This window comes from Manis javanica, chromosome 7, assembly GCF_040802235.1.
Source record: "Manis javanica isolate MJ-LG chromosome 7, MJ_LKY, whole genome shotgun sequence".
NCBI classification, from domain to species: domain Eukaryota; kingdom Metazoa; phylum Chordata; class Mammalia; order Pholidota; family Manidae; genus Manis; species Manis javanica.
In genome coordinates, this window is record NC_133162.1 from 6,197,708 (window position 1) to 6,212,532 (window position 14,825).

Here is a 14,825-nt window from a genome sequence, read left to right on the forward strand (position 1 = left end):
AAAGTATCAGTATTGATGGACAGTGACTGTAATGGGGTTTGTGGGGGGGACTTGGTGAAGGGGAGACCCTGGTAAACATAATGTGCTTCATGTAATTGTAGATTAATGATAACAAAATAAAAAAAAATAAAAAAGTATCAGTATCACCTCGGCCGGATGCAGGTTCAGATACCGGCACCACCACTTACTAGCAATGTGGCCCTGGGCAGCTCACTTGAGCTCCCTGATGCCCAAGTTCCAAAAGGGAGTAACGGTGTACGAGCAGCTGAGAAGAGCAAATAAGGTAATGCACAGAAAGCACTTAGCAAAGGGTCTGGAACAAAACCAGTACTCAATACACGCTAGCCAGTCTCACTGTTGTCGATCCCCAGTATTTCCTCTGCAGTGTAAGTACATACACTACTTGTGAAAGCAGTGCAATACCTAATGGGCTTATTGACTCCACGTCCTCCCTGTCTGTCCTTCACGCCATCTCCAAATAGATACTCCAACACAATGACGTTTACCTCCCGGATACAAAGCCCTCGATTACTCCACAGATTACCATACACACCAAGTCCAAACTCCTGAGCTTAGCATTATTCGGCCATGACCTTGCTAACTTTTTTGCTGTTCTGCTACATGAACCCTGCAGTTCCCTAACTGGAATTACCTGCAATCCTTTCATTTACTTACACCAGTCTTTTAAAATCTATCTCTTGCTTTTTGAGACATTATCATTCAAGATCCAGTTAAGACGCCACTTCTTCAAGAAAGTCTTTCAGATAAAAAAAGAATTGGCCTTGATTCTCTCTGATCACCCAGACTTCTGTGTGTGTGCTACACTTCTAATACCTAATCTACCATCTATTTTTCTCTTTGCACATTGTTATTTCCCATTAGAAAACATCTTTCTGAGTAGTGACCAAACTTCATTCTTTGTTTTCCCTCTAACATTTATAATGGGACAAAGTGCTTCATAAAGAGAAAAATGCTCAACAATTTGCTAGGAAAAGCTATGTGGCCTCCCCCTAAAACTCTGCATATATTGAGTAGATATTTGTATACAGAATACTTCCACTGTATAGACACTTATGAGTACTTATAATGGGTGGTTTGTTTTTAAATTAGAGTTCTATGGCTACAAATGGAGGTTTTAGTTTGCTTGTGACCTTCCCATACATTACCTATGAAATTATATTCCTGTAACATCTAAAATTCTGATAATACTCAAATTTCAGTTTATTAACAGCTATCTTCCTTGCCAAAAATATACCTGAATATTCAAGGCCTCAAAAACTTTGGTGAGGTGATCTTTGCACCAATTTGCATTTAAGAGATTAGACAAGTCACACTGTAGCTTACCTGTACGATTCCATTTACATGAAAACACATCACAAGCTCTGGTACATTGCATATCAAGTTGTCCAACCAATAGTCAATTCCGGTTAGTACATTAATTGGTTTGTTGTTATCCCTAAAATATAAATTTCCAGTGTTATTTGGTTTAATTAAGATGTTTCAGAAATTAAAGTCTACGACGTACTTCCCCCACCTCAATATTTTAATTTTCTGCAGATGAAAAATGCCATGTATGTTTGTCTAATGGAATATGCGTACGTAACTCATGTGGTATGTTGTATGGAACATCCTTCCATAAGCTTTGCTTGGATTTCTAACTGGTATCTGTTAGAGTTTTCAGAAGACAGAAGGAAATATGACAGCAGATGTCTGTAAGCCTATTGCATGCTCCCCATACAACCAGAGGCGACAGGCTGACCACCATGCATGATAATGCCCCAGTCAGAATTCATATTGGCTAATTAATTAATTAATTAATAGGAAGCTGGTAAACCACCTCCTTAATTAGTTCAATAAATTCTACTACATTCCTATAAGTTGTAGATTTGGACATAAGACTAGGCCAGTACAACAGATCTTTGACACCATTCACTAAGGACTAAAATGAAACCCAGCTGTAGAGTTTTCAGCATTTGCTGATAAACGCTCCTTCCTTACTGTGGCCACTTCAACTGGCGGGGGAAGGCGGGAAGTGAAAAACCTAGAAAAAGATGATGATGCCCAAACAGTGAGAGCAGAGGAGCGCTGATTCTACAGGAACACCACTTCGGTTTACCTGAGACGCAGGCTGACTGCTGGATATCTGCCTCCTCCGAATATGGGCATGTTGGAGCCGACTAACATATGTATATCTTCAAATGTCCACAAAATATTCCGAACAAAGTCATTTTTAAGACCCTTTGATTTAAAACACAAAATAGGAGTGATTATTATGTAATAAATAGGAGGTCCCTAATTTCCCCCCATGATTCACAGAAAGACTAGAAAAAGAAAAAACAAGGAGACAAAGTAAGTTAAAGTCACAGAACTATAAGATCACAGAGCTGTTTAGAAAGCAATTTTCAGAATCAAGTAAATTTTTTCCTATGAATTCCAATTTAGACTAGTTTTTAAATGATGAAGTAGACTGGGGATAGGTGTCCCAACTTGAACACCACAGAAAGCATACCTGACTGTTCTCCCCGTCATTGAATAAAGTAGTCAGGTTTTGTTCTTTGGGTGCTGAGGCCACATGCCCCACTATGTATGAGGGTTCAAGAGGCTCATTTCCCTGTGAAAAGTGCAAGGATAAAGGAGTGACTCTGCTGCCGCACTTTCTTTAAAATGGCCTGTTTTAAAAGACTATCACCTAAACAGCCAAAGCATATACCTCAAGTCTACTTTGTGAATTATAGCTAATACAAATTATTAACTCTCATTGCTGGGTGGCTTACTTCAGCTCTTAATTCTCATAGCTACCATAAGTTGATTGCCTTTAGAGCTTACTTAAAAATGACTGATTATTTTAAGCTTTCCAAGTTAAAATTTTTCTTTTTTGGTTGAATGTAAATCCCACTGCTCTTTCATCCTACCCCATCTCTCCCGGATTAAAAACTTCCTAAGAAACCTCAGCTATATTTTTGAGATGCTGGTCTTCAGACCAGCCTCTAGTTTCACATTTCCTGACATGTGCTTCACAGAATACTAGGGCCCAGGGATACTCAATGAAGAACTTCCAGAGTAAACTTTGAGAAACACTGTTTGCATTTGGAAAGTAACAACACTTATTATCATATAAAAGTTTAGGGTGTCCTGCAGTAGAAAAATCAACTTCACCTTTGTATAGTCCAATGTTCTCAAATACGTTTAATCTCAAGTACCCTTTACTATTAATACATTCTGTGGAATGTATTTTGGAAAACACTTATGAAGGGGGAATAGGTAAACTCAGTCCACCACTCAATTTTCCAAAAATTAAGGACAGCTGCCAGTAAGAAACATTACTTTAAATTTCTACCAAGATGGGCACACATATGTGTGCACATGCACTGCTTATTCCATGCAGGTGTCTTACTTCTCATCCTGTGTGCATACTAACATATACCAATAGGCTTAGCACTTGTCTGTAAAGTAAGTATACCTAACTGCAAGCACAGGGCAGAGATGTGTCTCCAGAGCTTTTGCTGTGTCACATCTTTTCTGTAAGAGTCCTAATAGAACCTCAAACATTATTTTATTATTTGCTTATACAGACAAGTTATCAACCTACAGACCAACTCCCAAAATTGTATATGCCAGATAGTTGCTTTAGTGGAAATTTGAGCTCTAAGTTATAATGTACTTAATAAAGATCTGGCTCCAAGTCTAACTGCAGATACCTATTTAAACTTTACATTGCTTAACATAGGCCTCAAATCAGCAGTTTGTTTTGGGAACAAGAATTTATGAGGGAGTGGAAATAAATGAAACAGAGACTAAAAATACAATACAAAAGATCAATGAAATTATAAGCTGGTTCTTGAAAAGATAAACCAAAGTGACAAACTGGCTAGACTCATCAAGGAAGAAAAAAAAAAGAGGATGCAAAAAAAATCAGAAATGACAGAGAAGTTGCAACTGGGACAACAGAAATACAAAAGATTATAACAGATTACTATGAAAAATTATATGCCAACAATTGGGACAGCCTAGAAGAAATGGAAAAGTTCCTAGAAACATGCAATCTTCCAAGACTGAACCAGCAAGAAGGAAAATCTGAACAGACCGATTACTAGTAATGAAATTGAACTGGTAATAAAAAAAACTCCTACTGAACAAAAGTCCAGGACCAGAAGGCATCACAGAATTCTACCAAACATTCAAGGAACTAATTCCTATCCTTCTCAAGCTATTCCAAAAAACTGAAGAGGAAGAAAAGCTTTTAAACCAAAACCAGACAGAGACACTACAAAAAAGAAAATTACAGACCGATATCTCTAAGAACACAAATCCTCACCAAAATATCAGCAAACCAAATTCAAATATACATTAAAAGGATCATTCACCGCAACCAAGATGGATCTATTCCAGGGATGCAGGGATGGTTCAGTATCTGCAAATCAGTCAGTGTGTCATACCACATTAACAAAAGGAAGGATGAAAACAATATGATCATCTCAAATAGATGCTAAAAGAGCATTTAACAAAATTCAACATCCATTCATGATAAAAAAATCTCAACAAAGTAGGTACAGAGGGAACATATCTTGACATAATAAAGGCCATATATCATAAATCCACAGCTAACATTACACTCAATGGTGAAAAGCTAAAAGCTTTTCCTTTGAGATCAGGAACAAGACAAGGATGCCCATTCTCACTTCTATTCACATAGTACTAGAGGTCCTGGCCACAGCAGTCAGACAAGAAAAAGAAAAGGCATCCAAATTGGTAAGGAAGAAGTAAAATTGTCACTATTTGCAGATGACATGATACTATAGATAGAAAACACCATATATTTTCTATATATAAAAAACTCTAATGACTCTACCAAGAAGCTATTAAAATGAATTCAAAATCAATATACAGAAGTCTATTGTATTTCTGTATACAAATAACAAACAAGCAGAAAGAGAAGTTAAGAAAACAATCCCATATGCAATCACATCAAAAGGAATAAATATCTAGGAATAAATTTAACTGAGGAGAAACACCTGTACTCTGAGAACCATGACACTGATAAAAGACACTGAAGAATACACAAATAAATAGATATTCCATTATCATGGATAAGAATAACTAATATCATCAAAATGGCCATACTACCCAAAGCAATCTACAGATTTAATGCAATCCCTTTCAAAATACCAATGGCATTTTTCACTAAACTAGAGCAAATAATCCTAAAATTTGTATGGAACTACAAAAGACCCCAAATAGTCATAGCAATCTTGAGAAAAGAAGAACAAAGCTGGAGGAATCATGCTCCCTGATTTCAAACTACACTACAAAGCTACAAAATCAAAACAATACAGTACTGGCACAAAAATAGATCAATGGAACAGAGTAAATAGTCCAGAAATAAACCCACACTTACATGGTCAATTCATAATAGGACAAAGAAGACAACAATATACAATAGGAAAAAGACAGACTCTTCAATAAATGGTGCTAGGAAAACTGGACAGCTACATGCAAAGGATGGAAACTGGATTACTGTCCAACACCATACACAAAAATAAACCAAAAATGGATTAAAGACCATAAAATAAGACCTGAAACCATAAAAATCCTAGAAGAAAACTTTAACAGTGAGCTCTTGAACATTGGCACTAGTAATTCTTTTTCTGATATGTCTCCCTGGGCAATGGAAACAAAAGCAAAAATAGGTAGGACTACATCAAAGCAAAAAAAAACATCAACAAAACAAAAAGACAATCTACTGAATGGGAGAATATATTTGCAAATGTCATATCTGAGAAGGGGACCAATATCCAAAACATAAAAAGAACTCATAAAACTCAACATCAAAAAAATAAATAATCAGATTTAAAAAATGGGCAAAGGACCTGACAGACATTTTTCCAAAGAAAGCACAAAGATGGCCAACAGACACATGAAAAGACGCTCAGCATAACTAATCATTAAGGAAATGCAAATCAAAACCACAATGAGGTATCACCTCACACTAGTCAGAATGTCTAGTATCAAAACAAAACAAACAAAGAAAAGCATAACAAGTGTTGGTAAGGATGTGGAGAAAAGGGAACCCTCATATACTCCTGGTGGGAATGCAAATTGGCAGCCACTATGGAAATTTCTCAAAAAAACCCTAAAAACAGAAATACAATATGACCCAGTAATTTCACTTCTAGGAATTTACCCAAAGAAAACAAAATTACTAATTTCAAAAGACGTTATGCACTTCTGTTTATTTCAGCATTATTTACAAGAGCCAAGATATGGAAGCATCCTAATTGCCTCTGGATAAGAGAGTAGTACTCAGCCATGAAAAAGAATGAAATCTTTCCATTTGCAACAACATGGATGGACCCAGAGTAGTATTATGCTAAGTGAAGCAAGTCAGAGACAGACAAATACCATGTGATTTCACTTGTATGTGGAATCTAAAAAAACAAATGTATAAACAAATAAAAAATAAGACTCATAAACACAGTGAACAGACTGGTGGTTGCCATGGGGAGGTGGGTCGGAGAATGAGTGAAACAGATGAAGGGGATAAAGAGGTACAAGCTCTCAATTATAAAATTATGCATGGAGATGAGAGTACAGCATAGGGAATATAGTTAATAGTATCTTTGTATGTTGACAGATGGTAATATACTTTTTGTGGTGAGCATTTAGTAACGTATTCGTTGAATCAATGTGTTGTAATACCTAAAACCAATATTGTATGTCAATTATATTTAAATAAAAAACCTTAAAAAGAATTCATGTGGTGATAGCTTGCAATCAAAAATAGACCTGTAGATACTGAAATTTAGGCAGTATGTTATAAAATATTCTGTAAAAGATTATTTTTATTGCAGGCTAGCTCTGCTGAGGAGTATGTCATCACTAAAACAATATGACTGTTTATAAGGCCCTTCTCAGTATGTGTGGAACACAAGGATATAGTAGAGTACTTCTTTAAGAAAGGGCCTACTGATATCAGAAAGATCAGGGTTTGAATCCTAGCTTAGACTTATCAGCTGTATGACCACAGACAAACACCTACTCTTTATTCCACTTGTAAAGCAGTACCATCAACACTCAACAAATGGACTTCCAAGGATGAAAAACTTACACACACACACACAACATAAAGTACGTGGCATAAGAGGCATTAAACAGATGCCAGTTCACTTTCTCCACATACAATCTTACAGATTCTAAAAAGCCTCCAAGATTTTTCATTGTAACCCCTAAACAAGGTAATGATAAAAGAATAAGGAGATGGGGAGATGGGTGGTAGGAGATCAGTACTTCTATTGTATGGTCTTTTTGTAATATGCGGGTTTTGAAGTTAAGGAACACTAAATGAATTTTTAAAAACTCCTTAAAGAAACATAATCACATATGGGAAAGTGATTAAACTATAGTATAATGTGTATTATACTGTTATATGTTACAAGATACACAGTATAATAATTACAAAGCAAATGACCCATGAACCATTACCCAAGTCATTTCAGGGACCTGCAGGCGCCCAGCACCCATAGCCATAGCCCTTCTCATCACACCCCCCCACCTCCTGCTGGCTAGCTACCACTATGTAAACTTATATGGTAATTCCTTCCTTCCTTATGATTTTCCCAACTTTGGAAAACTTAAATTCACTACTAGTTTAACGAAGTTTCTCTACCTTGATGCCTACTAAAACTGCTATCAAGTTAAATGTATTCGTCTCCAGTAACCCTATAATTTTGTGAAGATGGCAACAATCTGGATGAATAATGTTCAGCATGTGAGACATACACAAGAGGAAAAACACAATTTACCAAGTTGAAGATCTAATTTTTATCTTCTTTTTTGAGTTTTCTCGATACATTCTCCTGAAAATGGGCATGCACAATTTACACTATGGAGTTATTTCATTCTTTGATAAACACAATGAGGACAAAGCTAAGCAAGCAGTGAGAAGAAACCATGAATGTAAGAGACAAACACAACACGTTCTACTCCCTCTTCCTTTCTAAAAGCTTCATAATGTTAATGTGGATTAAGTATCAGAAAAGTCATTCAGAAAATCTTAAGGGAAATTTTAGGCCTACCAATCTAATTAAATGTTAAAGTAAGAAGGTCAAACAGGCTTGTGAGTCTCAAAATTTGATAGGCAATTATTATATATCTGAAGTTTAGAATATACTGTATCCCTATATTATATAATTCTTTTATGACTTTAAGAAGATAATCAGTACTGATAAACATACTGGGAAGTTTTTTTAAATGCTGGTAAAATGTTTAAAATATTTTGAAATTTTTATTAAAAACTCTGATATAGCCATTCATAATATTCTTTTGTAAGTTCTATTTTTAAGAACTAAAAATATACACTGTATTATTAGTTGTGAAACACACAATGATAGATTTTTTACTCCTGTTTATTTTTATTAACAAGATAGTTGAGAATTCTTAAATGAGCTTACTGAATTAGCATCTAAGTACTAACTAACCTGACTGGATGCACTGGGATCTTCGGAAACTGAGGAAGGCATTTCAAAGGGGGCGGGCCACGAAGCCCCATTCGGGTCATGTGCCTGATCTGAACTGGATGACGCCTGCTGTTCTGCAGCAGATGGGACGGGCTGAGCGGCTCCATCACCATTGATACTGGCCAAATTGGAAATAAAAATATCACATTGTTACTAAAGTTAACCTTTTGTAACAGTCTGGTTCTACAAACGAGATTCTGTAATCTAGCATAAATCTTTTTTTTTTTTTTAAGGGAATATGCTGAAATGTCAGCAATACCACAGTGGCAAAACTTAAATTATTTTTACTGGCTTCAAATTAAATTTTAGATCAGATTTCCATTTTCCTCAAGTTAAATGTAAGTGCCAGGTACCTGTAATATAGAAACTTGGAAAGAATAGCCTTCTGATACCAGTGCTCTTTGCTCTTTTTCTTCCTCTGCCACTTCTGATCAATAAGTCTTTGATAAAACTCTTTCAGCCATGTCCAATCACCAGTCTGAATAACACAAGGAATTTATAAATATAACCTGTAGTTAAAACAATTTTGTTACCTGTTACCATTTTAGATGAAATAATCTTTATTTTTTGAATAGTTTCATAAACACATACACGCTTAGCTTTCTAATCTTCTAGACTAAATTACTATCACCTCTTTAAGGAAATCTCCTGTCTCCCTCTCCTTCGTAAGCCAGGCTAAGAGAGGTGACCCATTTCCTTTAGCACCTGGAATGATACCACTGTGCACACCGTACTGAGATTATCTGTGCATGTGTTTATAGCCCCCAAACTATAAGCTGCTAGGAAGCAGAGACTGTGATTTATTCACTGTCACATCCAAAGGCCTTACCCAGTGGCCAGCTCACACACAGAGATTGAACTCAACTGTGGTCTTTTCAAAGAGAAAAACATTTATTTTAACCATCACTTTAAATCACTGTAACTTATCTTCCTTTATCAAAGCATCACAGGATCATTCTTTAAAAAGAGTAGCTTATGGGACTGGCAGGACCAGGACATATTTTCAAACAATCCATGACAAGGTTAGCATAGAAATGAGAGTAAGCCCCATGGAACTGGAACTGTTATTTTATGCAAGTATCCATCCTCAATACTTGGGGGGAAAACAGTTATTTACCAGCACAGAGTTTGAGAAGCTCTGCTTTAAGGGAACCAATAAATTGTCGTAACTATGTATTCATAGGAAAATGGCTTTTAACATTTTTCACATTTCCTGATAGTTATGTTTCATGAGAATCTCCTTAATGGAGACATCAAAAAATCTTTCAAAAATTTAAACTATTCCCTAAAATCGTGACAACTGGTATCAGTAAAATAAGTTTTTTCCCATTCTCTCTCTTTTCTATTTTTTTTAATTAAAATTTCTTGTCTTCAGCGAAACTTCTCATTTCTTGGTTGCTGAAGGACTCCACTGCATTTCCACTCTGGCCTTTCTTTGAAACAAGATCATCATTTCTAGTGCCCTTAAGTTGTTAAAAGAGTCTGGTCGTTTTCAGAAAAAGTACCTGCGATGATCTCATGAAGAGTTCCTGGATGTCTAAGTCGTCCAGTAAGAGAGTCCTTCCTATGCGGTGCACCGCCATGCTCACGTGGGACTTGCTGTAGGGAATCTTCAGGAGCTTTTTTATGTTCTTAAAAAAATCAATAGGAAAAACAGCTTAGAAAGACCTTTTTGGTATTTGTAAGCGTTCACATTTTAACTTCATTCAATTTTAAAGCATAATAAATCTTATTTCCCTAAGGTTATGCCAACTGTACTTTACACAAAGAGTGAAATACAAACACATGGAAGACAGAGTTTTAAAACCAGCATATCAGATAAAATTGGACAACTAAGGAGCAATAGATTTTGTAGAAGTATCATTTCCAATTCTCAGCTGGTAACATGATAGAAAATCACCCCAAACATTATAATCACTTATAATTGCTCTTATTAAAATTCTACCATCAGTATGATATTATTACCACCGCCAGAGCTTTGGGGGTTGCTGCTTCCTCTCTGAAGACAGGAGATGTGGTGGAGTGTTACTTTAATAACAAAAAAGGTAGGTACTCAATGATCAGACGGTTGTACCTTATTTTGTCAGGAGTTTTTCAAGACTACAGAAAAGCATGCTATGAAATCCCTAGGACAAACACCCCGATTACATTCTGCAATAAGGACACTTACCTCAGAGTCGGAGACAACATCCACATCGTTTCCCACGGAATCGATAAAGTCATATGCCATGCCAAAGCTAACGGAGGGGACAAAGGCTGCAAAGGTCAGCTCACTGTGACGCAGACAGAGCTTATAACAGAACACCGTACGGATTTCACTGCTCCTAGGATTCACATGTGCCACATGCTTACATCCCTGAAATCAGCAGGACTATTGCTGTTACAGTCGGCTAGTTTCTCCTTCTTAGTGGTACATAAGGATGTCACTTAAAACCTATGGCACCTTAGATTTGATAAAATATAGTGACAATCACTAGAAGCAATTCATAATAAACATCTATAATAAAAACAACTATTTTCATTTTTGTAATCACAAAACTGAAAAACATCTCCAAGAGAAAATGGTTCAAGATGTTTTTAGATTCGAAGTTAAGAAAAATAGAAAAACATCAGGATTTATATATATCAAATGCACCTGATACCAATTCAGCCAGAAAGCAAAAAGGAAAAACTTGTGGAGGAACCACGTGAGGCACATCTATAATCTACAAGCCTCAAAAGCATCTGATAATACCATTTTCAGTTAGTAAGAGGCAGACAGTCAGGATATTTACTTAGGACTGCCTAAATACAAAGTATGCTCTGATGATTAACCTGTGATCTAGGCAAGTTACTTAACCTTTCTAAGCTTCCGTTTTTCCATGTCTAAATTAATTAACAGTACCTTATTCAAAGGGTTGTGAGAGGTTCTAAGAATTAAATGAGATAAACATATAAAGTATTCAGCACAGTGTTTGTACACAGTCAATATAATTATCATTAAACCACCTCACATTTATGTTGACATATCATAATTTATTAAGTCATTCTCCTAGAAGCAAATACCTGGACTATTTCTAATTTTTTGCTAGAATAATGCTACAAACATTTTACAAATAGAACTTTTACTTTCTGAGGCATTAGGATAATTTCCAACATACTGGCTCCTAATGTACTTAACGGCTCTTGCTATATGATATGTGGGAATATTTTAGGTTCAATCACTGAAAGGAAAAAAAAAAAAGAGAACCCCACACATTCAATGATCTACAAGAATATGGGTGTTAGTACATATTCCTCTCCAAGACCTCAAGCCACTCTCTTAACTTTAAATGCCACCAGTATTTCCATCAAGGGTCAAAGACAAGGGTGTAGGTCACCCAAGGTTTTTACATCAGGCTTTTCAGACCTGACAACCCACCACGTAATGAAAAAAACCAGAGCACAGACTAGGCAGTGTTAAGGGTTTCCCTCCTTGTGTGCCACCCTAGTTCTTTGTATTCACAATTCAAAAGAATGTCATTTGGCAGTGGTCAAAATTCAGCTTTGTTCACAATATGATGAAGATGTGAAAGAAGCATATTCAACTGACATCTTCATATTATAATCCTATTAGCAGGGAAAAAGAAAAAAAGACTTTGAAAGTCGGTATGATGTTTTTCTAAAGAGAAATCTCACCAAGTTGATGAGCATTACACATTAAACCAAAAAAAATATTAGGATTTGAGGGCAGGGTGAGGGAGTTTGAGGGACACATTAAATGCCATTGATATTTACCTTGAAAATGGCTTGCTTTTCTTACTATTGCCAAGAATGGTAGTTCCTGCTGGTCCTAGTTTGGCACTCTCTCGTAACCAGTTGGCAGGTGGGAGTTTCAAGTCCGTTTTCTCCTCAAGGCGAGCAAACGCGGTTCGAGGAGGGGCAGAAGAATACTTCACCACGGCACGGCTCTTCACTTCATTGCCTCCAAGAAATAAATCTGATTCCTAATTAAGATACCGAATAAAAATTAATGAACACTACCTAAGAATGAAAAATACCACCTTTATAAAAAGAAAAAACACACCTCAAGCCTCACAAGAAGGTATGCTACATGTTACTAACAGCACCCAATAAAAGTGAGCATAAACTGACATTTCTCTCTTTTTTGCATGATTCCGAAGAAAAACCATGAGTCAGGGAGTGGGATAGTTATGGTTATCAGCTTAGGAATCAAGCTCATCTACCTTTTAAAGCTTATTTATAGAAAGTGGAGAAATAGAAAACAAGAACAGTTAATAGCGCCACCTTAAGTAAATTCAAAATTTGTTAAAACCCGTTCAGTATTAAAAATGTTATTAATTTCAATTACATCATTTAGCAAGTAGTTTGTAGTGTGTCTGTGGTTATTTTGTTTTGAAGCAATTGATTCGTCCGTTCATTACACAAATACTCTGAACCTCTAAGTTCACAGCCTGCACTTGCACACCCCGAGCAAGTTCAGGGTCTGAGTTCACTACTCTAACCTCATTTCACGCGGCCCCTTCAAGGCCTTTACGCCCTTCAAGTATTAGGTCAGTCCCATCTCAGTGGGCATCTCGGTGAGCTCCTCCCTGATACCCCTCCCTTTTCCCTCCAGCTTTGCACGCCTGTGCCACATTTTGTAACCACACATTTATTTACGTTCGCTCCTTGAGAGCAGAGATCGCATCCATCTCACCTGCAGGCTACCACGAGCGGGAAACCACAACTGCTTTTGGCATGAGGGACTTGCCAGGGAATACCTGACTGGCACACTGGCGTCCAGTCCGGTTGCGGACTGCCGGGGAGGCGCGGGGAAGGCGCCAGGGCCCGTCGGGAACCGTGACAACCCTTTCCAGCGGAGTGGGCGCACCGCCCCCGGAGCCCTGAAGTCCCGCCCCGCGGAAGACTCACCTGGGCAGATGGCTCCTCGGACTCTCCTTGGGACAGGAGGCTGAGCCCTCCCTGAGCAGAGGCCCCGGCCGGCGGAGCCTCAGCTCCGGCCTCCCTGGAGTCCCCCATCACCTCGGTCCAGGAGCGCAGAGGAGCCCGGGCAGGAACCTCAGCACATCGACGCTGCACGTTGTAAAGCAGGCAACACACACACCGCGCACACCGCACTTCCGGCCTCTAAACTGACCGGAGGAAGTTGCAGCGACGCGTTCAAATCTCGCGAGCTTTGTGCCAAATGGCCGGGCTCGCTTTGAAGCCACCTTCGCGGCGGGTGGGGAGCTGCGGTGCGCCTGCGCCTGTCAGATCGGCTTACGCCACTTCTCGCGGTACCGACTCCTGGCTCCACCCCTCGCATGCCTCTGGTCTTTGTTGGCAAACATTTGGGACTTGGGCGCCTGCCGTGTGGGTTTCCCGGGTGATGGCTGCGTGGGCGGGGCGGGGTATTGTCGGTGTAATCAGCAGCTCCCGTTGTATAAAATAGCGACGTGTGAGCGCTGCTACCTCCCCAGCCTTCAGTTTGCAACCGGGCTCACAGCCCCCGGGAAAGAAGCCGTGCTCGGGCGAAGGGCGGCCCAGCCTGATCCCGCCCGACCGTCGTCCTGGCCCCGCCTCACAGCGCCGCGGCGGGGGCAGTCCCGGGGAGGAGAGCGGTGCCGTCATTGGAGGAAGCGTTCCGGGGGCGGAGGCACCGCAGCGGGGTTTTGCTGGGTGCAGAGTTTGCTGCTTAGTGACTTGTGGAGCGTCTGTAAGACCTTGCTGTTTGTCAGGCCCCACGGCACTAGTCAAGGGCATTCCAGAAGGTCCAGGGACTTCCTGCGAAACGCTGGTGTGCACAGGAAACACCCGGGTAGCTAGTTGACGTGTAGATCCGGAGACCCTGCCTTTATTACAGACTCGCGGGACATGATGCCGTCTCTTTGAGTAGCGAGGAGGCAGAGAAATAGCCAAGGCCGTTGTAAAGCTTAGAAGGTGCTAGGCTGTTTTATCCTTAGACTCTGTACGCATATCACAATGCTGCTACAGTCAAGAATTTTCTTGTTTTGCAATAAAATATTGGGAGCTTTTTGGAAAATTAATTTTGCCTTGCACTTATTGGCTATCTCAATTTGTTCCATATATGAGGCTCAAGTAACTGCATATTCAGAAATCCTTGTGACTGACCAAGCTGAACTTAAAAATGTTTTTAAATTAGCAAAACATGTTTATTTAACAATGGGTTTGACATAATAGCACATTTTGTAGACACTTCAACAGGTACTGTTTTTGATACAACTTTGTATTTTGTAGTCAATTTTGTCTTTTAGCAAGTAATACATTGTTACTTGTTACAGAAAAAATTGAACACAACTAAAATGTCTAACATCGGGAGGATGGTTAGGT

The 14,825-nt window shown here is 38.6% G+C and overlaps 1 protein-coding gene across 5 annotated transcripts in view; it reads right to left on the reverse strand.

Annotated features, from left to right (window-relative positions):
• EDRF1 (erythroid differentiation regulatory factor 1) overlaps nt 1-14,459 on the reverse strand; it is a 45,688-nt gene extending 31,229 nt beyond the window's left edge. Inside the window, exons 1-9 of one of the 5 annotated variants that reach the window (XM_017681150.3) lie at nt 13,407-14,459; nt 12,270-12,478; nt 10,684-10,750; nt 10,019-10,144; nt 8,867-8,991; nt 8,475-8,631; nt 2,510-2,611; nt 2,117-2,238; nt 1,345-1,456 (exon numbers count right to left, since the gene is read on the reverse strand). In XM_017681150.3, the coding sequence (XP_017536639.3) occupies nt 1,345-1,456; nt 2,117-2,238; nt 2,510-2,611; nt 8,475-8,631; nt 8,867-8,991; nt 10,019-10,144; nt 10,684-10,750; nt 12,270-12,478; nt 13,407-13,514 (1,128 nt within the window). In that variant the 5' untranslated portion in view covers nt 13,515-14,459. Of the gene's footprint in view, nt 1-1,344; nt 1,457-2,116; nt 2,239-2,509; nt 2,612-8,474; nt 8,632-8,866; nt 8,992-10,018; nt 10,145-10,683; nt 10,957-12,269; nt 12,479-13,406 lie in introns of those variants that run through there. The other 4 variants (XM_037011215.2, XM_017681151.3, XM_073240133.1 and 1 more) reach the window with 4 other exon arrangements.
• Between the last annotated feature and the right edge of the window lie 366 nt (nt 14,460-14,825).